Raw genomic sequence first — 25,540 nt, forward strand, 5'->3', positions numbered from 1 at the left:
AGGCCTGCTTTTCACCAGACAGCCTAACCCCAGAAGTTCCTGTGTTTTGAAACGCTTTGCTCTACAGTTTGGTAAAATCAGTTCAGCATTTACTTACGTGCTGTTGCTTTTCTTAATCATCATCTATGTGCAGATACGTGTGTGTATATATACGCGTGTTATACATACATATATTCACTTACATAACTTGAGAGTGAGAATATTAAGAAAGTTACACAGAGGAGAAGGGGTTTCTCCCAGAGCCCGCTCTAAGGCAGCAGATGATGACATACTTTTATCCTCTAGTTTGAAGTCAGTGTAGTCAGGTAAGCATGTACAGAAAAAATAACCCATTAGTATAATAGCTTGAGTGTAATGGTGCCAAAAAGACCTTTTCAAATCATTATCCTACATAACTTTTGGCGTAACCAGCCTGGGAAGAAAAGAAGTTGATGTCTATGCTTGCCACCATCTCTTTTCTATGAATCAATGTGCTCTTTTCTAGAAGCTTTCTACGTGCCTGGAGCTGCTGGCTTTGAGACTCACTCGTGCTGTTCACCCTTTAGCCACAACCACTTACCAGCAGTAGCGCTTACCATTTGGATCTTTCTGATCTACAGTGTTTATGGGGCTAAAAATACATTCTGGTTATAAATACCCAAATTCTAGCGGTAACAACTGATAGATAATTAACTTGTGGTTTATCCTGTCTTGTGAATCAAATGGAAAATGACTAAGCATTATGCACATATCTTAAATATTAGTGTGAAGAAGCTGCAGATCAATATTGCTCAGCATAAGTGCTGAGAAATTACTCTCCTTGAGAAGAAGCTGAGCTAAGACGCAAAGCAGTCAGTCCAGATTATTTTTACTGCTAAGAATAAAAACATACTCATCAAAGCTTCTTTGTGTTAAGAATGGTATATCACGTTTAACTAACTCCCTTTGAAATGTAACAGCTTGGGGTTCACCTGATACTTAAATTGGAAGACTATATAGGAGAGAGAACATCATTTTTTGACATAACTCTTCCACAGCTATTAAGTAATAGCCCTTAGCCCAGAGCTAAAACAGTTTAGTAATCATGACTGCACAGTGAAAGTCCGTGCTTTGTGTTTCCACATTAGCATCTTTGATTCACTGTTTTGTGGGTTATTGGTTTGACTTTTGTTCTTTAAACAAAAGTAAGGTGAAGTTGATGTTGGTTTGCAAAGGATGTTTACAAGTTGGCGCTGTTGGATTATCTAAATCTAAAATCATCTTTCTACAAGCTCCCATATGGAAGTTCCTGATGAGGCTCGCACCCTTTGAAGGTGTGGGTTTGCAGGCTTCTTTTAAACCCAGAATAGCACAGTGGTCACTGTTTAGAAATAGCTGTAATGGAGCTCCGTTTATTATTTGAACACAGAAACCATTGTTACCTTTGTCCTTTCAGTGTACATGAGGCCATTATAAACGAAAACTGATAGCTGCATTAATGATAAAGTGCTATGGGAATCTGTCATCTCTGCACGTTTGCATATGAGAAGGGATTTTGTGTCCTTTTTTCTGAATACATATGGATGGTTTCATGGGAAAGATCAGGATTTCATTAAGATGGAATCTGTAGAAATACTGTAGTTAGGCCGCCAGGTTTTCAGTTCTTATCCATTATTCCAAAGGCTTTATGAATGAAACTGATGCTTTTTCCCCCCTGCTTTTGCACAGATCTACGTGAAATTTTACCTTACTTTTCCTCATGTTTTCCAAGCTCCGGCCCACTGATAGAATCTGTAGTCAATTAATATATTTAAATCACGGCTCCCGCTTTGTCAGTGGCTGTTCCCCGGCCATGATGGGAAAAGCAGACAGATGGATGGGGGAAGGGATTGTTTTGTCAGGATGAATTTAGAGCATAAGGAATACGTTCAACTGACAGCACTGAAAACTGAAGTCTTCTGCCTGCCTGTGCCCTTGCAGTGCTTCCAGTTCCTTCCTTTCCTTCCCCAGCTCAGGCCTAGTGGTAAGTTCTGTGTCTGCTTTCCTTCTGACACTGCTTGCTTTGATGACATCACACCCAGTGAAGGTCAACCTCCTGGATCCTCATGACATCTTTCAGTGCCCGTTAACCTATTAAGCACCAATTTCTCAGTATCTTCCAGGCACAGCTTACGAGGCAAATGTAACCCTCCTGTTTGTTGTCATTCTTGGATTTTTGTGATTAATTGGTGCTGCTGGGAGCCCAAAATAAAACTCCGAGGCCTTGGCCGTTATGTAAAAGCGAGTGGTGCAACTATTTGTGGCATCTGGGTCTATTGATTGGCCACGGCGTGTCAGGGCGCTGCGACGTCAGCCCCGCACTCCATTGTTTCTGCCGCTGTGGCCTTTGTGTTTGATCCTGTCAGCGCTTGCGTCAGTGATGCATATCATCGCCCGTGTGATGTCAAAGTGTGGGTGTTCGGTTATGGAGACATAGTTAACCTAATGTGCCGCCGTAAATCCTGAATGCTATTTCCTCCTGGGGATAGCAGTGATTCATCGCCGCTCGCATTAGGCTCATGCTAAGTATAGCAGCGCTCATGAGCCGCGGGATCCGCACCGATTAGTATCAAAGGCGCTGCAGCCTTCCAACGCTCGGCCGCACGGGGCCCGTTCGCGGCCGGACCTCTGCGCCCCTCTCGCCGTGCCGTGCGCCGGCCAGTTCATCTGGAGGTAAATCCTACGGAAGGATTTGGTCAGAGTAATCCCTTTCGACTTAATTATGGCGATTAACGAAAAGCCGCGGCTAAACGCCCGGCTCGTACCAGCGGCGAGAGCTGGTGGTCATAAAGAAAGAAGCGATAGCTGAGCTGGAGCACGGCGTTCCCCCGGGCACAGCCTCCTTCCAGCGGGGCGGAGCGGGCAGCACGCACCTGAGCCCGCGCCCCGCCCGCCGCCCCGCCCGCCGCGTCGCGCCGTGCCGTGCCGTGCCGTGCCGGGAGCAGCCGCCAGCGCGGCCCGGCCCGGCCCGACATGAGCGGTAAGGCCTGCCCGGGGCAGGGCGCGGGGCCGGGGGCTGACCGCCCTCCCGGGGCTGGCGCTGGCAGAGGGGGGTCGCGGCGGCGGCTGGGAGCGGTGCGGGGAGCGCGTGAGAGCCAGAGCTCCTCTCCCGGCGTGCCGGGGGCCGCGGAGGGACGGCCGCGCGGCGTTAGCGAGGGTCGGCCCGGCCTGAGGCGGGGCGGCGGCGCGGGCGCAGGGAGGGCCGCGACGGGGCTGCGGCGGCGGCGGTGCGGGCGGTGCTGCCCCGGAAGGGCATCGTGAAGGCCTCCGGGAGGGCGGCTCCAGGAGCCGTCCGCAGCGAGCGGCCTTGGTGCTGACTGCGGAGCCGGCCGGGCTGCGTGCAGGTGTGCGCTGCGCTCTCGAAGCGGTTCCGCAGCGCTGTTAGCGGCGCTGCTCGTTGGCCGTCCCCGCGATGAGCACAGCGAGGGTGGGAGAGTGCCCAGGCCGACGGGCGCTCCCTCCTGCTGCCAGCTTGTATTCATTTCCTTTTTTGCTTTTCCTCACAAATGTTCCAAGTTTTACGTGAGTTCTGCTTGAGATCTTGATTTCAATGAAAGCAAGGTGCTCACCAAGAGGCTTTTTATGAGCGTTGCCCTTTGTAGTAGTGAACTAGCAAATTTCAGGAAGATAAATTGAAATAGTATAGTGGTGCATCATGTCTCTTGGGTTGCACTGGGTTAAATACACCTTGACTGCCTCTGATGAGCCATTTCTCATGAATAAAGCATCGAACACAGCTATTCAGCTTGTCTTCTCCCACAATAATCCCTTCCCACTTCTCCAGAGGGAGAACTTGTGTAACTGAAAGTATACAGAAGATTCGAGGCCTCTTAAAACAGTAAACACATCAACATTCACCACACAGTGCTGTGGATGGTGCACAGAACTCAGTGTTGGTCTGACGGTGCCTCTGACACTGCATAGAAAGCATGGGGATTCCTCCTGCAGTGCATCTTGCTTTCTGCCCAGAAGCCATAACTTCACTGCAGACCCTGTATTCATTAAAAGAAATGTAGTTCATCAGCTTTTTTTTTCCCCTGTGCTTTCCCTTATTTCCTGAATGTTCCTGTACGATCTAACCTCACACTGCAGTCATCTCAGAATCTATTCAGAAACATAGCAGAAATCATCCTGAATATTAAAAACACGTTTTCATCCATTTGGAGTCTTTACAATGCTGAAGGTGGGGTGCAGGTTTTCAGACTGCTAACAGGACTACATTCTAGGGTCATGTATTTCTTGGGATCCATACGTGCCTTTCTGTTTTCATTTGTGTGGCTGCTCAGGTGGGGGACGCTGAAATGGTTCTGTGGATCAACCTTTGTACAGCACTAGAGATAGCTGCTTTTGTTTGTTGGGAGAGAGACTTCAAGCACTCAGTGCTGAGTGATCTTTGGAAAGGAGGATAGTTTACTTACCTGGGCCTGAGTTGTTTTTAAACACCTAACAAATATTGTCTGAACGTAACGATTAATTAAAGCCCAACGCTGGTATAACCACTGGCTCACTAAGTAACAAGCGGTTCACATTAGGCTTCCTTCATCCTCTCAGCACAGGGAGTTTGCTATAAAAGTGGAAGTAATTGTGGCCTTCGTTCTCAATGTACCTGAAACTTTCATGGTTGAGAATGGTGAGATTAATGAAAGCTTCAGTATCTTGTACTCGTTATGAAAAAACACAAGTATTCTACAGGATACAAGCTATGTAAAATCCACTCTCATTTAATTATTTAAACCATTTATTTGGATGAATGGCAACTCGTATTAAATATGTTTCTGCTACTATTGACCTCTTTGAATTTCAATTTAATGTAATACTCCAAAGCACTCCTCAGCTCGGTCGCTGCTTTACATGCAACCATCACTTCTTTTGCAGCGATTCACACTCAGGAGAAACTTCAACTGAAACATCTTTGAGTTTCACTTGAGCAAAACCCCAAAGAAGGTTCAGTTCTCAACCTAAAGTTGTCTGTATTCCTTCTGTTATTTGCTTTTCGCATGGTTCAGTCACTCGATTAAGACCTCATTCTTAACAGTTTTCTTCCATCCACCATTGTGGGTTAACACTTCATCAGTAACAAAGCTGTGATTCTTTTAAGGTAATATATTTTAAGCCTTTTGTATCCTGTTGTGAAAGAGTTGTTACAGCATGTGGGATCAAGTTGGATAACATGCCTCGTTTTTTATAGAATGCTTTTTCTTCCTTTCTCCCACTCTTGGCATTCAGACATAAGTCAAGCTCACACTCAGAAGAATGAGATGTAGCAGTACATCTCATATCTCCTACCATAGACATATATGATAAAGCACACCTTGCACTTGGGTACTACCTCCCATTTGCAGATGTAAGCACACTTTATCAATTACTAACGTGAAGAGCCTTTTAGAAATATTACTGAAACTTCGCCAAGAGTTGGATTGCAGCCTGGGGTGTTTGTATCCCGGTCTTGTCATCTTGCCACACAACCTGTTAGATTATGTTATGCTTCACTTTAATTGTTAAACTTTATCAGTTGTTCCTGTTGTGCATTTTTAATGCAGGAAAGTAAAGATGTCTGTATGCAGTCCCGCTTGTTGCCTGTGCAAATGGTGGGGGCTGGTATCAAATACTAAAGAGGAGAGCATAAGGATGGGGCAGGCACACAGAAATCACTTTCTTTTGAGCTTTCTGGACCGACAGGGATTCTTTTATCAACTCTTACTTGGTTACTTCTCTCAATCTATTTAATAGCTCCGAACCTGTGAACACAACCATTCATTTCCACAGCGTTCTCAAAGGTTCAACTTATGCAATTTCTGTTTCAAATCTTTTATTTGGTTATTTACTTTAATATCTGGATCTTGTATGTCAGAAATTATAAACGATCCATCTTCCTATTTGAGGCAGTTGGTGGTTTTTATAGGTCTTGTACCTTGTATAGATCTCATCTGCATGCCCTTTTACCTTTTAACCACCACCAGATGCAATAATCCTAGTCTCTCGAATCTGCCCTGATGAACAGGTGGAAAGTCGCTGTAAAAGCTTCCTGCCTTTTCTTATTGACCTTTTCTAGTTCTGTTGCCTTTTTTTTTTAAAGAACGGAGACAGGCAGTGCACACTGTGCTCAGGATATTTGCCCAGAGAGGTGGTGGATGCCCCATCCCTGCAGACACCCAAGGTCAGGCTGGACGGGGCTCTGAGCACCTGATGGCACTGTAGGTGTCCCTGCTCATTGCAGGGCAGTTGGACCAGGTGGCCTTTAAGGGTCCATTCCGACTCAAACAATTCTAATGATTTTCAATTTTCTTTTTCCTTCTGTGAATGCCAGTGAACATCTCAGTTGGTATTTCTTTAGACATATATGTAAAAACTCATTAATCTACTCCCATAGAATATGGCCTATGAGTATGAGAGTACGGCTAACGTATGGCTTATCACTGTGAATAAATACTTCTCTTGGCTTTGTCCGAGTGCATTACTTTGCACTTAGTAATGTTGTTTCCTCCGCATTTGTTTTGGATGGCCACCGACTGCTGCGAGACCCTTTGCAACTCTCTGAGTGCACACCAAAAACTTGTCACCTAGTCATTCATTTCCATGTCCAGAAACTTTGTTAATACGTTGGAATACCATCCATACCTGTGTGACTGCTGTGGTCACTGTAGCTGATTTGAAAGCTGAGTGTTCCCTTCACTTTGCTTCCTTTTCTCAGGCCAGTTAGTTCCTCATGAAGAGCCCTCTTCTCTTTTTTAGCCAAAGGCAGCATCACTACTTTAAGGGTGTTTGAGAGAGACTGTCAGATGCTATTTGAAAACCCAAGCGTGTAACAGTAACTCTGCGCTCTTTGAAAGTATGGGCTTTTCCAGGCCATGCTTTCTTTTCAAATGCCACCTTAACATATGACGTTGTATTAGTCTAGGTGTCTGTCAGTTCTGTTCCCTCTGGTTCACCCGTTAAAAGGATTGCCACAGTATCACAACTTCTTGCTGTTTTTAGTTGTAGACTCACCAGCTTTTCTCTGAGATTTTATGTTAGCGTCCTGTGTGGTTCTGAGACCATCTGAGGTGATAGTCCATAGTAACAGACCACTAGTTCTGTAACTAGTTTTATTTACTATTCTTAACTTTTTAACCAAATACTGTCTAGTTTTATGTTTTCTTTCCATTTTATTTTTTTCTTCTATTGCGAAGTCTCTTCTGTTTCCACTTTGTTTTGGGCTGCTTCTTTTGACTTGTCACTTGCAAAGAAGTTTTGCCGTAAGCTCTTCTGTGAGCTAACAGGGAAAGGAGAAATAGGTGCTGGACAAGTATTTTTAGTTAGTTACTGTTTTTCTTAATGTCTCACGTTTCTGAGGGGCCCTTTGCTATAATTTTGCCTGTATAGCCCATTGCCTTTTTTAATTCATGTTATGTTGTATATTTTTCTCAGAGTCTTTGCAGTTCAGCATGTTCTTTGAACTCTCAGTACAGGATCATGTTAATGTTTCTTTAACCCATGTAGGTCCTGCTCAGGTTCCAATGATGTCCCCAAATGGTTCAGTGCCTACTATTTATGTGCCTCCTGGATATGCCCCACAGGTATGTCGCTGTGTTTGATTCTTATTTCATTTGTTTGCATGACAGTTATATGGAAGCAGAACCAAAGCAGCTAATTCAGTAAGTGAATGTGTCAAGTTTGAATCACTGTGGTCAAGGAAATAAATAATGGGAGGTATCCAATAATACCTCTGGGAGCTTTTATGTGTGCCCATTTAGTTATATATTAACTACTTACATGAGAATAACAGGTACAGTTCCTTATTTAGTTCAGGATCCTGATGTACTGGCTGTCCTCTGAACATAAAATACAGTTCATGACCCAGATAGCTCATTGTGCTGAATTTGGGTTAGCAGATATTTTCTCTTGGCACCAATATAATTTTATGTATGATCATAGCTCATGTCTGGGAATTTCTTTGCAGACAGGGAGTAAAGCAGTTCTGTTAGGAGGAAAAAATGTAGCAAATGTAGAAACATGTTTCTATGGCTTAATTTGGGATGGGGCTCTGCTTTTCTCACTACTGTGGGATTCCTATTTTAAATGTCTGAAAATTAATTGTGAGCTAGGTAACCTACACATCCCTTAAGGTAGATGAAAAGGACAATTCCTCTTGCCTGTGTTTGCTGTTATGCTGAGATAGATGTATGGCCTTGTAGATGATATCTCTTTCTCCCTCAGCTATGGAACAACTGTAGGGTTAGTAGCTCAGATCTGGAAGCCAGAGCAGATGAATATTGCCCTCTACAAAGTCAGTTTTTATCACAGTGCTGTGTTGTGTCCAATTTTCATGTGACTGAATGTGTCCATATGAAGAGAATATAATGCATAAAATGCAGCAGAAAACTCCCCAGTGACCAGGAGATGTTGCACAGTTTTACTGTGTTCCTTAGGTATTTCAGTTGATGAGGTACTTCATGCTTCAAAAGCTGTGTGACCTGTGACAATCTGAATTATTTTTATGAGGTGTTATCTTCCCTTTGAGGCCAGCTTGCCACGGGTGGGCTGAAGGACAAGTTTTCACTGGGACATGCCTGTTAGCCTATCATTGGAGCTTGTTATACCAAGTGTTGTGCTGGCACAGCCCTCTGACTTCTGAGCTGATGGTGCTGCACGTCTCTCCAGCTCAGAGTGCAGGTGGAATGAGCCCGTGTCTGCTGTTTTCATCTAAGTGTCAGAGTCCAGGAAAACCTGTCATTTCTAAGGCTTCCGAAGCATTTACTGCTGATAAAACGTACCAACTGTTGTGGTTTGTGCTGTACGTTCCTGTGACAAGAAAGATTTGATTAGAGGTCTTGCAAACAGCAAAAACTGCTGCGGTTTGAGTTATCCTTTACTTAATGCACCCCCAGCAACGTAACTTGCATGATTTCTTCAGGCCTAGTGTACTTTTAAGTCTGTAACTGCAGATATAATTTGAGAGCAATTGGAAGCCTAAAGCTGTCAGTATAGAAGAACAGCTTTAGCATGTTGTCTATGCGTTTTCATTTAGTTCTGTTCTACCACTGCTTGCTTCAACTTCTGTTTGGCACTGACACAATGTAGTGTCCTCAGTTAGAAGCTGAAGACAGCAACAGAATAAAATACGTTTATTTTTCTTATGTCACATAAATAAAAGGTATTTCATGAGTTGATTTATTTCTCTCTTCCTTTTCTTTTGGAACTGTATTTCTAGGACCTAGAAAGAAAGCACATACATCATTATTCATCTTCTCCAAGCTGTCTATTCCCTTCCTGTAGTGAATTTCCCAGTGATGTTTGGTTGTCAAACAAGCCTGGGCCAGAACTGTATGTTTTGCTGATACATTCAGCTCCATTCGTGTACACACTTTTGTCTTCTGAATGTTATTGCTTAAATATAAAGATCTTTGTTCTACTTTACACCAGAACCATACAGCCATGTCTACGTTGTTCTTCTTGTTAGAGTTTGGAAAGCTTTAAAACCATTTCCTAGACCGTGCTCACTTACTCTGCATTGGTTCTGCTATCAGGATGATTTGGGAATGTGCAAATTAGATTGCTGTCAGAGGAAACAGAACTAGGAATTCCATTTCTGATGAGTACCAGATGCACACTAACCTCTGATCATAAAATGGCAAAAACAATATTTGATCCTTCAAGCACCTTTCTGTCATAGGCACAGTGGAAGTATTTATACCAGGGCATGGGACTAGACCTACCCAGGCATAATTCAGTTAAGCTCAAACTGTGGAGGTCAAAGCAGTTTGGCACCAAGTGCTTTGATCCCCTGATCTATTCGTGTTGCCCCAGATTACTCATTGGTGTACATGTATATGTCTCACCTGACTCCAAATACCAAAGTGAATATACTAAGTGAAAACTTAGAGCATAAGTTTGCCTTGTTCCTTGTATCTGTGGTGTGCTTCAGTGGGTGACCCCATTACTGGTCCCGCTGATTACTAACCCTTTTCTAGGGATGATCATTTTCTGCTTCAGTACTTCTACAGTATGTGTCTTTGCCTGTGTGAGACACCCTCCCACATATGCTATGTGTACTGTACACAGAAATCCTCAGCTGCCTGCATCTTAACATGTCTGCATTTACCCTCATGATGAGATAGAACTTCTGGCAGCATGGCTCAGGGCAGAAGGCTGTTCTGTCACATCTCTTGTTTGCCAGAGAGATTTTTATACAGCAAGAAGAAGCTGCCACGAAAGCTCTTTTTTTTCACAGAATCGGGATGCAAGATAATTTAACAGAGGAAACACAACTTGTTTTAAACTACATTGAGTTTTATAGTAGTGAGAGGGCTGACTGCTATCCTGCTAAGTATTTTTTGCTTTAACAGCTTGATGCAGTCCGAGGCTGCTACCTGCTGACAAGAGGTCTCCCACATTAGCATTGGAGCACTGTTGGACATGGAGCAAAGATCAGGCACTGTTATGCCTTTTTCTCTCCACTTATGCTGTGTGAAGTCCATCCATCTATCACATCACTTGCAGGGAGCCATCTAGCTGTTACTCTATAGAACAAACCCTAGGAGCAGTGTAGCATACAGTGTGCATGAATGAGAATGGAAACAGGGCACTGGGGACAAACTAGGTTAATGCCAGAAGTATATCTGGTTGTTTGTAAGACATTATTCCAGGCTGGATGTGGCTCTGGGCAGCCTGGTCTACTGATTGGTGACCCTGTACATGGCAGGAAGGTTGAAACTGGATGATCATTATGCTCCTTTTCAACCCTGGCCATTCTGTGATTCTGTGATTACTGCTTTGTTCATTCTTTGCTCGTTATGAAGCTCTTGTCTTTTTTCACGGTCTCTCACTGTACAGGTTATTGAGGATAATGGCGTTCGAAGGGTTGTGGTGGTTCCCCAGGCTCCAGAGTTTCATCCTGGTGGTCACGCAGTGATACACAGGCCTCCTCATCCTCCACTGCCTGGCTTCCTTCCTCTCCCAGCCATGATCCCCCCTCCGCCACGTCATATCTACTCACCAGTGACCGGGGCCGGTGACATGGCAACACAGTACATTCCACAGTATCACACATCCCAAATGTACGGGGATCTGGGTATGTAGCTTATAAAACACTGCAAATTCTAACAAAGGAAATGGTGCTGTACTGCTTTCTGGAGTCTGTGATGTTGATATATGCAGATAAGACTACACCTTGAATGGGAGGTGTACAAAAATATTCTATGAGGATGCCAGTCTTCTTGCTAAACCTTATTGTTTCAGAAGAAGTTCTTTTCACTAATTTGACTTGTCTGTTCAGTTTTCCATTAAATATACTGATTATTTTTTCTGCATAGCATTGTATATAGGACTGACCTTTTCTGAAGCCATGTTCTTGGTGGGGCTGCAGCAGTGCCTCAGTTTACCTTGTACATGTTCATTGTACTTACAAGACCCAGCCATGCGGCCTTCAGTTGCCCTGTTCTTCAAAGGTTTCTGGTTTTCCAGTTGATTTCTGCAGAAACACAGTTAAAGTAACAAAGGTCCAGTTGCATTCTCAAACTTAAAACTTACGTATTTTTTGTATTCAGCATCAGAGCAAGTTTCCTATGTTGCAGTCAGTACTTACAGGAGGAGGACTGTGTTGACTTTATTCTGCACCTTACAGCTTACAGAAGAATATCGAAACATTTTAATAATATTTTTTAAGTGGAAAAATGATGTGAGAAGGAAAGATTACGCTTTCTCCTCTAACAGGTTATTAAGATCCAATTACTGTGTATAATTTTACTTGCTGGACAGCTCAGTTTTATTGTAGGAATATAGATAGAACTTTGCACACAAGCATACGCTTAACTCACATGGCAGTTTTAAATTGATTTTTGATTACATTCTTTTCTTCATGATTTATTTGCTTATTTAACTTTCATTTAGATACCCTGCCTGCACATGGAAGAGCCAACTTTAGAGATGAAAGGTCTAGTAAAACATATGAAAGGTTACAAAAAAAATTAAAAGATCGGCATGGAACTCAGAAGGATAAATTAAACAGTCCTCCATCATCTCCTCAGAAATGTCCTTCTCCTACAAGTGAACCTAATGGACTTACAAAAGGACAGGACACAGCTGGTATAAGCACAGGTTCTACCAAGAGCAAGTCAGTGGGTAAAGGAAAAAGCAATTCCCAGACAGACGTAGAAGTAGAAGGTAAGTGTTAATAAAAGATATACATAACAGATACTTTTCAAATATTTTTCATGTATATATACATATGTATTTCTTTTGCAAGTCCAGAGTCTGGCTGAGCACACTGTAGGTTCAACACCACGCTTTGACAGTCTTGGGTGATAGCCTGTATCTACACTGACTTATATGGAATGGAGTTAAGGATGAGTGAGCAGCCTGCTCCTCTCATTGAAACAACATGCCTAAGAGAACAAAACTACTGTTGTGCAAGTCTCCGTGTTGATTTGGGCAGATTTTATTAGTTATGCTTCTTAATGCTGTGTAAATAAAAGTCTGTGTTCTGCTGCCAAAGTTATTGTTGATTTAGCTTTGTGGAGCAACCAAATACTGATGGCCTGTCTGATGTTACAGAGAACTTGGAAAGAACCATCAGTGTGATCAGGAGATGTACGCTGAACTTGTTAAAAGAGGAATATCTCATAGAAGCTGTTCTATGAAATTCACGTGATGTGTGTCTCTACCACCTCATTATTGAAGGACTTTTGTAGAAGAATAGTCTTCACACTTGTCCTTGTGACTTCATGTTTTTTCTTATGAAGTGTGTTGATTATTAAAACAGACTTTGCCAAGGCACAGGTGGCAAAATACGCTGTTCCCATACATTATAAACATTGTGTTAATGGTTTTGTTTTTGCAAGTATTTATTTGAAAGGTGGAAATGTCCACTTTGCAGGTTTTTGGTTTTTTTTATTTCACAAGGCTTTTTGGAAAATGATGTGCAGTAACTCAGACTTGTTCTAAGGAGGCGAAATTGGAAATGTATTGTAATTGGTTTCAACAGCATAAACGATCTTAGAAATATAAAGTTGCAAATAGGTTAAACCTGATTTTTTTTAAAGATTTTTTAGCATTTGTTTTCCTTTTTTTTAAAAAAAATGAAGGTTTTTAGGTGAATTATAAATGTCTGCCTGCTACTCCAAAGTAGCACGTGTAGCGGGTGCACTTAATACCATTGAGATGATCATGTTTTTGTACTGCGTGAGAGAAAGCTCATACGGACATTTTCTACAGACTATACCTTCAGCTGAAGCAGAACATCTTGAATCTTTTCACTGAGGTGTAGCTGATGGTTTAGCTGTGGTTTATCACTTTGTAATTGATGGAGGCCAGCAGCGTTACCAGCAGTCCTCCAGGTGATGGATACTAAGATATTTTAAAGTACTGTAACTTGTCTCTGTGTTGCCCTGGTTGAATGCAACTTGATGTGGTGTTGTTTTATACATACTTCAGTCTATATGCAGTTGTTGAAGAGCTATTTCAATAGAAAGTCACTGAACAATGATTCATGGGTACTTTGTTTGCTTTGATTTTGTTTTTTAAGAAAAGGATGAAGAAACAAAAGCACTTGAAGCACTTCTTTCTAATATAGCCAAGCCAGTGGTAAGTAGTTACAGCTTTCTATAAAATCAGAGTGTGTCTGTTGCTATATTATACAGTGATATCTCTCTTTCTCTGCCCAAGTTCAATTCTTCAGTTCTCAGCACTTAACTGTCATTGACTGAAATGTAAATGACCAAAGTAATTTTTAATATATTAACATTTATGAAACCAAAATTGTCTCAGTACTTAACATGTGAAATTCTTTTCATTACAGTCATCCCTAAAGTATTCATATGCATTGATAAGATCCCCATTGAGTCTTCTCTTCTCTAGACTAAACAGTTCTACCTCTTGTCTAGTACCAGGACCAGAGGCCATGGGCACAAACTGGAGCACAGGAGGTTCCCTCTGAACACCAGCAGCCCTTCTGTGCTGTGCAGTGACGGAGCACTGGCACAGGCTGCCCAGGGGCTGTGGGGTCTCCTCCTTGTGGATCTCCCAGAGCCGCCCAGACATGGCCCTGGGTACCCTGCTCTGAGTGTCCCTGCTGGGGCTGGGGCTGGAGCAGAGGGACCCAGAGGGCCCTGCAACCTTAACCATTCTGTGATTCAGTGTTGCTGCGAGGGTTGAGCAGGGATAAATAACTACAGTCCTAAATGCTCAGAGTCCTGCTATGTCCAGGCATCAGAATGTGACAGCATTTCTTTGGTGCCCCTGTGTCAAATTCTGTAAGTAATGATTGAGGGAAATGAGATGGAGAAATGGATAGGAGTAAGCTGAGCCTGGCTGCTGCTAGGATGCAGATAGCAGCTGTAACAGTCAAGTTCAAGAGCACTGAACAGGATGTCCTTGGAGACTGAATCTGGTAGAGAAGCAATAAAAAGAATTTGTGGAGAATAAAATGTGACTGAAAGAAAGCTTATGAAGATTAAGGTGTGGATGGAGAAAGTAAGTCAGTAGCAGAGACAGCTTCTGGCAAGGAGTACAGATCCAAAGGACAATCAAGACTGAGGGATCCAAAAACGGATGAGGAACCCAACTTCAGATAATGAGACAGGAAGCAAATAGAATTGTGGGGTGTGATCTGCTGAAAGGACGGGTGGCTTCTTTGTTATTTTTGAAACTTCCAAGCTTTGGACTGGGTGATCCTGTGGGTCTTTCCAACGATGGTGATTCCGTGATTCAAAAAGTTGCAAAGAAAAAAGGTCAGAAGAGGTTATGGCTGTGAGGAATGAACATAGGTCTGTATCTGCTAGCGTTCAGTTTTTCTCAGGACCTGAGATACAATCCAGCTTTCTTAAACATCGTATTTTTGATAGCAGGTACTTGAGAGATTCACCAGCAGAGGTTTTATTTTTGCAGCCTGTTATTTCAGCGCCCAGCTGTGCATTTCATCTCCATAGATGATACTAAATGCCAGTTGCTATCACTGTGTTACATCAAGCAGTAGAAACTTGTGCAAGACTTTTGCTGTTGAGTGTTACACTTTAGGAAGATATACATCATAATATTATTAGAAGAATATAGAATGATATTTTCAAAGTGAAGAGGTGAAGATTTAGTACTAATGCTCAGCTGCTGTGTGCAAGATTACAATAGCTTTTATTTATTTAATTTTTTAATATAGTAACATGCTGGTGTTTTTTCTGTACAGACCCTGCAACTCATAGTACAAATAGATCTGTTTTGAGAAGGGATCAGGACCGTGCAGGGCTGTGTAGCTGAAGGGACTGGTGCCTTAGACTCCTTTTGACTGTTGATCACAAGAGTCTGTCTTAGAAAAGGAACATGTGCCTGGTCTAACCGCATCAGAATGGACGCAGAAGCAAGTTTTACTGTAGGGTTAACTTAGTGTAAGATAGTGCTGGCACTTGGACACACAAGGCAACAGTGTTCTCAGTAGCCATCTCATCATGGGTGTGAGCTGTGACCTTAGCTCCCGGAGAACACAGATGATGCTTTCTATCCTGACTGAAGTGAAGGGCCCAGTTTTCTAGAAAATATATATATGTACAGTCTTCTGCCAGGGCATACATACATCTGCTACAAACCTAAGAGCACACAAGCAAGAAACCAGACTTGCAGCACTCAGAGCAGCTTACTCTTTGCGAAGGCCAAGGACAGTCAGGGCTGTGGATGAGTGGAAGGCTATCCAATGTTGCACCTTGGGGAATGTGATCAGAGGAGAGGAAGGGATATTGATTCCCTACTGAGGCCTTGTGTGATCAGAAGCAAGCCTCCCACAGTTTCTCCAAGGAAATACTGTCTTCATTCTCCCACAAGTGAACAGGGAGATTGTTTTTCTACACCTTCTGGTTGTAGTTATCATCAGAAATATTTCTACGGGCTTTTGATGAACGTTTTTCTTGTATATGGGGATTCTGCCATGATTTTCTTGATGCACCATAAGCTCCCATTTCCTTGTTGAACTTCCAGATATCAGCTGCAATGGCATTTAGATGATCAGATGATCATGTGGGTTCTGACCAGTATAGTGTCCGCTACACTATATCCTCATTTAGGAGATGTGGAGTCTTGGGCTTCCCCAGGTCTCAGTGTGCTCTGTGGTGTGTTTTCATTCATGCATCTCTTGTTAGTCCTGTGCATTATGGGGTACCTGAGCCTTGCTGCTTCCAGACTCCTATTGGGGGTTTTTTAACGAACTATATTGACTCCTCGGCATTCAAGCAGTCTGCACCAGTCATTGTGTTCACTAAGTGGCAAAGGAAGTGCAAGAGAAGACGAGGGGAACTGAAAAGACAAAAGCAAAATGAAGAATGGATATTTAATGAGAAGAAGGGATATGCACTCACAATTTCTGCTTACATGGCATTATAAAGTCCATGGGGTACATCATGTTTTGTAGCTCATGTGTGTTCTTTTAGAACATGTTGCTGTTTACTTACTGGTTAAGTACCTTATGCAATCCAGCTGGCACATACTAGAACTGCTCTTTATTTGATTTAATTATTCTATTTTTTACCCAAATGGCACATCTTTAAAAAGGAGATTAACTTGTTCAAGTTCAAATGAAGACGTTCCCACCTCAGTTTCCTCAGCGTTAGGGTCTAAATATTCACTTCCCAGTGCTCTTCAGCAATGCTTGATAGTGTAGGTTTGGCTTCTTGCCACTGCTTGGTTTAACACGAGTGTACATCACAGAAGGGGAACCAGTATGTGACCACCTGGTTTACTGCTGACCATCCAGTTTCGCTGGGCACCATCAGCTGGACCCAGTGCCTTTGCTGCAGGTTGTTGATTTTCTAGTCCAGCTACAGTGTTACATGGAGTGAATACTGATTTCTACCTCATTGCAAAAACAAGATAGAAATAACTGTTAAATGCTTTATTTCACAACTTTAACTTGTACACCCAGCAGAAATAGAGCAGTGCCTGACTTGGAGCTTTCCTAATGGATTTCATGAAATATCTTCAGTCTTTAATCCTGTTAGCTGTTTTTATTTCATTGAATCTCTTCCCTTGGGAATTGTCTTAAATTGTAGCTTATTTACTAATGTTTTCCTCCTTTTTTTCCCCATATGCACACATATATATGTGTAGATACAAAAAAAAAGCTATAGAAGCTTTATATATATGCATATGTCTACTGCTGCTTTTTATGCTTTAATTCCTAACTTCTGCAAATACTTTTCACTTTGCATTTTGTGTTGAATTACACTGGCTGTTGCATTTTAAACTTCGGCAAATTGGCCATAGCAAAGCTTCAGATCTTCATAACATTGTGTAGTCACATACCCTGTTGACACAAAGTAAAACAACCGGAACAACCTACATGGTCGCTGATTTTGAGCTCGGTGCATAATGTAGTTTCATTGTGTTAAGTGCATTTGTGAACAGTTGTCATCTATTGTTTTAGATGTCTTACAGAAGTTCTGTCTTTTTTGCAGTCGACCAGCTAATGTTTGCCCTGGGTGAATAACTCAGGGTAACAGCTTTTCTTCCAGGGACTTAAGAACAGAATTAATTATTCTTTCTTGACTTTTGTTGCAATACAAGAGATTTCCACTATGCTCCTTGTTTAAGTTCACTAATCTAAGTTCTCTGAGTTGAATATTTCTCTGTAATGTTGTCTTTGATGTACCAGTGTTGTCTTTGATGTCGCACTCTCTTAACTCTGGAGAGAACGGCTGAAACCTCTAATGCCTGAATGTTCCAATAAGACATAATGCCAGCTTTCATTCATACCAACCACCTGACTTACCCTGTGTAAAAGACATACTATGATGTATGGAGAGAAACGTGATCTATGAAGTGTATAAGACAGTGTGGCACTAGTGAAGCATTAGATTGAGGGTTACCTACAATTCAGAATCACAAAATTATCAAGGTTGGAAAAGACCTAGAAGATCATCTAGTCCAACCATTACCAGTACTTCCCAGCTAAATCATATTCCTTAACACAACATCCAAACATTTCTTGAACACATTGGAACAGAAGTAAATAATCAAAGAGGAGGGTGAAAATGAGAGATACAGGTCTTCAAATAGATAAGAAAATTGCAGGAAGGACAGGGAGATCTGATGTTCAAATCCATAGCAGCTGTGCCAAGTAGGGTTAACTGATAGAACAAGAGATGCTACCTGGAAAATAGGAATAAAATTTGTCTGTTTTCAGTAACCCATTTTCTCTGTTTCAGTCCCAAAGTTGACTCGTTTGGGTTAAGAGCACCAGTTCTAAGAATAGTATTTCGATTCTCACGCTCTGGGAATAGGTTTCCAAAAGCAACTATTCAAAATGTATCTTTTTACACATATGTATATGGCAGTGATAACTGTGGAACTGGTTATTTCATGCAGTGTGTTCTTTGTGTGTCAGTTCTTTTGAAATGGTTATTGATAGTCGGCAGGTGCAACATACAAACTACTTCCCTGGGCATCCTGTTCCTGTGCCTAACCACTGTAGCCCACTAGGTGGCATTCGTTACTTTGCAGTCAGCCCTACGGTGGCAGTTTTCTTGTTTCCAGCTTGATTTCACAGAATCTTAGAAAGATTAAGGTTGGAAAAGACCTCTAAGGTCATGCAGTCCAACCATCCCCACCATGCCCACTGTGTCCCTCAGTACCACATCTACATTTCACAGAATCACAGAATTTTTCAGGTTGGAAAAGACCTAGAAGATCATCTAGTCCAACCATTACCAATACTTCCCAGCTAAACTATATTTCTCAACACAATATCCAAACGTTTCTTGAACACCCCCATGGTCGGTGACTCTACCACCTCCCTGGGCAGTGCATTCCACTGCCTGACTACCCTTTCCGAGAAGTAATACTTCCTAATGTCCAGCCTGAACCTCCCCTGTCGCAGCTTGAAACCATTCCCTCTAGTTCTATCACTGTCTACACGAGAGAAGAGGCCAACCCCCAGCTCACCACAACCTCCCTTCAGGAAGTTATAGAGAGCTATAAGGTCTCCCCTGAGCCTCCTCGTCTCCAGGCTGAACAATCCCAGTTCCCTCAGCCGCTCCTCATAAGGCCTGTGCTCCAGACCCCTCACCAGCTTCGTAGCCCTCCTCTGAACACGTTCCAGGGCCTCAATGTCTTTCTTGCAGTGAGGGTAAAAACTGTAAAAACTAATCAGTAGCTCATACATCAGTATAAATACTCTGATTTGCTAATGATTTGCTTCTCATCTGATTATATACCGTAGCATTTAAGTGGCAGAAGTCTCAAACATTATATTTCTACAGGTGTCAGACATTCAGGCAAGAACGGTGCTGCTTACGTGGTCACCTCCATCCATTGATGCCAGAGAAGACTCTGACAAGAGCAACATACCAGGGGTTTATACTTATGAAGTGATGATTTCAAATACTGGGAAAGATGGAAAATACAAAACTGTATATATGTAGGTGTTCATTTCCTTTATTTTGTTGTTGCTGCATTTAATTGCGTGGCTTAAAATCTCTTCAAAATCTGCTGGTTGTTTGGAGTTTTAAATAGTTGGATATCCCTGCCTTAGGAACTAGATGAAAAGTGATTTTCTAACCTAGGCTGATTCAGTAAAAGCAGAGTAATAGATCTTTCATAGGTGCCTTTGCTGCTTGCTAGGCTTTAATAAGTAGGTATATACAGTCATGTACAGTTTTAGGTAATTGTGTTTGTAAGGCCGAAAAGTTATAAATATCCATGTTTCCACGGGTCCCAATTCTTTGGTACTATTTTTCTAATAACATCCACACACACACAGTCCAGCATATCAGCTGGTATAACTGAGTGAGAAAGAAGGTAATTTTTATCTAAAAACAAAGAAGGCAAAAAAAAACAACAAACAGAAACAAAGCAAGGGAAGCCTGTAAAATTCCAAGATAAATGCATCTTCATTTTAGCATGCTTAGCAACAGAAACAACCTATTGACAAGTATGTTCCTTACGAGGAGTGTTAGGTGGATGGGTTGGATGCACGCCTTTTTATAAGTGCACATGATTCTAAAATGATATCTTTAACAAAATCATATTTCTTTTCAGTGGAGAAGAAAATAAAGTTACTGTAAATGATCTCAGGCCAGCAACTGATTACCATGCAAAGTGAGTATCTTCCTTTTCCGATAACTAAATTGAATGGGAACGTTTTAAAAGATTCATTTGATTGCAGAAACCTTCAGAACTTGTCTTTATCTCTTGATACCCTCCTTTGACTCACAGTGGTAGTTGAAATATTTGCCATTTTTAAGTCAACTTTTTTTGCTTAGTTCATCACATAATCAGTTTTGGAAAACATGACATTTTTTGCTACCTCACCCAATATCTCTGCTTTTGTCACATCGTGCCAATGCAGTGACCTTTTTATTTCCTTTGAGGCATGCTCCAGTGATGCTTCCTTTAGGCCATTTCTTCACAAGTACTAGAAGGTGCCTTGCATGAGAATTTTCTTCCTACTGGCTTCTTCTTGCTTCATTCTCCTTGTTCCAGCAGGCCAGTCTGGAAAATCCCAAGACTTTTGTGCTCAGAAGCCATTTATTTAGAGGCAGCTGGTAGGAAGGAAAGGGAGCAGGAGGATGTGAGTCAGAATGTGCCTCTTTCCACATGCACTGGAGAGGAGAAGGATTTTGGTTATGTAGTACTCTCATGATACCCATTTGCTCAAAGGGGAGTGCTAAGTTCTGGGTCCTCAGTATGATGGACTGCACCTTCTAGTGCCTTTTCTAGGGTTTTGTCCATTACCAAACTGAAAGCCAAACAACGCTGTCTAGTCATCCTACCCTTCTCATTTATGGTGTGCCACTGTGTTGAGGAGCAGGATGAGTGGTAAATTGACTAGCAGCTCTTTCATATGCAAGAATTTCTCTGTGATTTTGTCAATGTTTTTATTAATGTTTAAGTACTTTATCCAACTTCATTTAAGTTGAAAATGCGAGGAGCTTAGAGGTGATAGTCCAGGACATCTTTTCCCTGTGAAAGTCTTTTTCTACCAGGCTGTGTTCAGATTCCAGATTCCATTTTATTTGTTTCTGGTCATTGTAGAGGATTCATGTGAGTAGATGACTTAGCCATCTGAGTTCTTCCTGAACTAGTAATTAGAATTCTGCCAGTCTGAACATTGCCAAAAAGGAAGATGAGAAAGACTGAACTGTGAAGATAATCGAAACATTTTGTATCTGCATCTGTTTGTAAAGACAAATAACTTTGTGTGCAACATTAGTCACTGTTAGATGGTTTGGTCTCCATGCTCGTGTGTTCTACAGTGTCAGATTTCCCATGACTTGCTGTTCATAAGCAGGTGACACGGGAATAAAAGATTCACTTTGGAGAAAAGCTATGAGAAAAGCAAAGCAAACCACTCCTCTTTGAGACAGAGGCAACAACTCATTCTTCTGAAATACAAGAAGAGCTTGTTCATAGCCTTCCTAAAGGAAAGGACAAGGTGAAACAACTCAGTAAGCTTTACTAAATGCAATGGATACTCTGAAAGTACAGTAACGGCTTCATTGTGCCTATCTGACAAAAGCACCTGCAGAATAATTATCTGCATTATCAGTTCAAACATCTACAAGAGATAACAAGGCTGCAAGATGTTGCCATCATTTCCCTACCCAAGTGCTGCAAATAGCGAGTGTATTTCAAATATGATTGCAAAGATCCAAAGTAAAGGAGTCTTCTTTTACATTACTTGACCAAGATGTTTACAACGGTTGTGTTATATATATATATAACAGTAATATATAATGAGATGGAAGGCAGTAGCTTAATTCTGAATACTCAGTTTTCTTTGGAATTTTATACACAGATTTTGAAGTAAAACATTTCTGATTCTTTCACATTTAGAGTCCAAGTGGAATGCAGTTGTGTAAAGGGGAGTCCTTCAGAAGCAGAGAGTTTTACCACAATGAATTGTGAACCTGATGCTCCAAATCTGCCCAGGATAACTAATCGGACCAAAAATTCTCTTACTTTGCAGTGGAAGGTAAGAACTACTTAAGACACTTAAAATAGGCCCTTAAAACTCTTTATGAGTTTCAGATTTGTGAATAAAATGCCAGTTCATTGAAACAGAATTTTTTTGCCAATCGTAGTATTTTCAACCACTGTTCTGTGTCTTAAGGATGTGTATCAGATTAAATGTGGGCTTCATTAAAAAGAAGAAAAATCCCAGAAAAACCAGGAGCCTTCTTAATTAAAGTTAATGAGCTTGAACAAGAGACACTGGTTTGTGTTCTGGTCCCCTCCTCTACTGAAGAACCAATTTCTTCCTCTGTTACTAAGCATAGACTCATTTGTGCAAATCAAATGGAGTGGCTTAGAAAGACTGAGATTTGAATGGATCTGCAGTGTAGCTGCTTAGAAAAGTTCTGTGTATTTTACACCGCTGCCAGAATGCCTTAACAAAGTCAATGAAAAGAGAAAAACCAAAGCCCAAAATATGTTCTGGATGGAAACAAAAGAAGGAGCATCTTGGCAAGTGAAACAGACCTAAACAAAACATCATTTGCCCCCCACTTGTCATGGCATGAACATACGTGCATCTTTCCTAAAGTGATCTTGTATCCAATTACAGCTCCACTTTCTGTTTTTTCTTGTTGCAGGCATCTTGTGATAATGGTTCTAAAATCCACAGTTACCTTCTAGAATGGGATGAAGTAAGCAATTTCTTTTTCTTTCTGTGGTTTTCAAAAGTAGCTGTCTGTCACTGCGCATCAGGTTGTGTCATAATTATGGCTTATGCAGGCACATGGGAAATAAGTCCTGCAGCAAGCGTGAAATATGGTTACAGCCCAATTTTCTTCTTAGGATATATAAAACATCAGATATTTCTTAGTTACATGATTCTACCGCTATTAATGGTAGCTTTTTAGCCAGTACTTCTCTCGAGATTAGAAAATAAATGATCACTTTACTGTAACAGTCTTCCATTGTCATAAAAGGGCTGGGTCAGCTCTGTCCCCTCAAACATCTGCAGCTCCTATGCAGCAGCTTACCCAAGAGAGAGATTGCTGAGCAGTATTGTACTGCTTTCTCCTTCCAGCTCCTTGGACCTGGGAAATGGAACAGAATTTGAAAAGCCTCTGATTTCATACATATGCAAAGTTTATATAAAAGTCTCACCGTATGAGGGGTTTTTTAGTCATGTTACACTACAAGAAATGAGTTTACTTCACATGTGTGTGTTGCTTTAATTTATGGACACATATTTAATAGGGTGAATAACGTGATTAATTTATTCCTTTTTAGGGAAAAGGAAATGGAGAGTTTTGCCAGTGTTATTATGGCCAACAGAAGCAGTATAGGATTACTAAATTATCACCAGCAATGGGGTACACCTTTAGGCTAGCAGCCAAAAATGACATGGGGATGAGGTAAATATTACTGTTGTATACATAAATATGGAATGCATTTGCATGCATATGTATGCTTGCTTCGGAAAAACATGTGATTGCATTTAAAGAAATAAGTCTTCTGTCCAACTAGGATTTACGTAGTTAATTTACTGTATGTGATTGGATTATTCAGTTTGCAGATTACATGTGTATTGTGAATCACTTGCTTGAGCAAGAGAGGTTGTACAAGATGACCTCCAGAAATCCTTTCTAACTTCAGCTTTTTGGTGATTATTGGCATAATCTGTTTTGTTTAAGCGTTATTACAGCTGTGTTTTTACTGCTACGACATATGTACATACTTGGCATGTAAGTGCTACAGATCTCGGCCCCCTTTATAAGCAGCTGTCACCTGCAGATTTTCCAGCTGCTTCTGCCACTTGCCCTAATTCCTCAAACTGCCTTCTATAGCCTTCATACACTACCTTTGTACACCAAATGGTAGCACAAGCGTGGCACATACAGCCCGGCTGCTATCGCACTGAATCAGCTCAGGCTGTGCTAGGATTCAATGAAACTGTGACTGTTGGGTCTGATGTAATATGCGCTTCTACTGAAATGGTGGTGGTAAAAGATGAGCTACCCTGCCAGAGGGCTGGAATTGAATGGCTTTAGTGCTGCAGTTCGTGCTGAAGCTGTGTGAGCAGAGGGTACCTTTTACCGTTCCCTCTGGTGCTCAGGCATAAGGCCATCAGAACCCATGCTGCATCTTGTAAGTCTGTCTGTAGGATGCTGTGCTTTGCCCTATCCCATTGCCTGTATATGTCCTTTTACCTAAGTCAGTTAGTCACAGTTACTGTGGGAAATGGGCACAGTATTCACCATACTGCTGAATTCTTCTGAGTTTCCAGAGCTTGTTATACATGCTTAGGATATGTGGTTATTAGTTTTTATTTCTATTTTGCCCAAGTTGTAGAACACCAAACTTTGTTTTTAATTTGTGAATGAATGACATTTGACTACAGTAGGGAATATAAGCAAGAACTCAAAAATACAAAGTAAAAGTAGTATGTTGTCAAGTTAGGCTTATACTGCTGGATGCGTTAGCTCTTAGTAGTGCTTTTTTAGTCCTCTGCTGAAGTGATAAGGCTGGCTAATGCTGTCAGTACTAGTGCTCATTATTCCTAGGGAAGGCTGCCTGTGTCTACACCATATCCCAGCACTTGGACCTTTAGATCCTATCAGGTATAAAATCAAGGCTTCTCTAGCTGTGAGTGTACAATTGCCTTTTTTTTTTTAAATCAGACTTTGAAGTATTTTTAGCATTATGCTACAGCTGAACAGAGTGGTGTTTTTCTAACGTAGATTGTGTGTTGTGTGTCCTTCAGTTGGCACAAGGGAGTGTTGGAGGGAGCAGTGCCTGCTTGGACAGCATCAAAGCACAGTTTAAAACTAGGGAGCCAGATCCAAGGGTGTAATTCATGCTGGATAGAAGAAATCTTCTGCAGGCTGAATACGTGAAAGTTACAGCTGCCTCAGGATGTCTCAGATGCGTGTATTGGGAGACTTCAGAGAGTACCCAGGGAATGTGTTGCATACAGCATCTGTTCTTACATCTTCCCTTAGGCTCCTGCTTTGGGCTACTGGAAGAGGACTGTATAATGGGCTAGATTGACTTTCAGTGTGCTCCAACAGAGTCTTTCTTGTGTTACTGCCCTGTGGGAGATGTTTCTGGAATGAACTGCGCTCTGAGTTTCTCCTGGACTTGTCTTGATGAGATTTAACTGAAGCTTTTCAAAAGAGTAGGTGGGGAGTGAGGTGACAGTTAAGCAGGGTCTGGTGCTCACGTCCTCTTCCTGTTTCCTGGTTCCTTCTGATCATAAGGGTACCCTCTATGAATACCCACACACATTAAATGAGCACTACTGCGGTGTAAGCAGAAGGAGAACTGCTGTCCTTCTGTGTTGGAGGACAGAGATCAGTTAAGTACCCTTTCTAAACTAATCATGCCAAATAGATTTCTTAACCTGTATTTCATAGCCTTGTAAAGATGCACTATATTGTCTTAATGGTATTACTGAATTAAGAAGTCTCTTGAAATGATGTTTACTGATGTAGAGTACTGTTTTATTCCTTATGAAGCATGCTGAAAACCTTAACTACCTGAAGTCTGAATTTTGGCTAAATGATTTTGCCAACAAGAATGGATATTCTGTCTTCAAGTTACTCATATTTTTAAACTTAGTTCTGACCACAAACAAACCTGG

The 25,540-nt window shown here is 41.7% G+C and overlaps 1 protein-coding gene across 5 annotated transcripts in view; it reads left to right on the forward strand.

Annotated features, from left to right (window-relative positions):
- FNDC3A (fibronectin type III domain containing 3A) overlaps positions 1 to 25,540 on the forward strand; it is a 108,886-nt gene that overhangs the window by 57,429 nt on the left and 25,917 nt on the right. For 4 of the 5 annotated variants that reach the window (XM_072359797.1, XM_072359805.1, XM_072359832.1 and 1 more), the window contains 9 exons: positions 7,477 to 7,553; positions 10,810 to 11,047; positions 11,866 to 12,138; positions 13,499 to 13,557; positions 19,209 to 19,366; positions 19,987 to 20,046; positions 21,784 to 21,922; positions 22,542 to 22,595; positions 23,188 to 23,312. In XM_072359797.1, coding sequence (XP_072215898.1) covers positions 7,477 to 7,553; positions 10,810 to 11,047; positions 11,866 to 12,138; positions 13,499 to 13,557; positions 19,209 to 19,366; positions 19,987 to 20,046; positions 21,784 to 21,922; positions 22,542 to 22,595; positions 23,188 to 23,312 — 1,183 coding nt within the window. Of the gene's footprint in view, positions 1 to 2,862; positions 2,978 to 7,476; positions 7,554 to 10,809; positions 11,048 to 11,865; positions 12,139 to 13,498; positions 13,558 to 19,208; positions 19,367 to 19,986; positions 20,047 to 21,783; positions 21,923 to 22,541; positions 22,596 to 23,187; positions 23,313 to 25,540 lie in introns of those variants that run through there. The other variant, XM_072359824.1, reaches the window with a different exon arrangement.

This window comes from Excalfactoria chinensis, chromosome 1, assembly GCF_039878825.1.
Source record: "Excalfactoria chinensis isolate bCotChi1 chromosome 1, bCotChi1.hap2, whole genome shotgun sequence".
NCBI lineage: Eukaryota > Metazoa > Chordata > Aves > Galliformes > Phasianidae > Excalfactoria > Excalfactoria chinensis.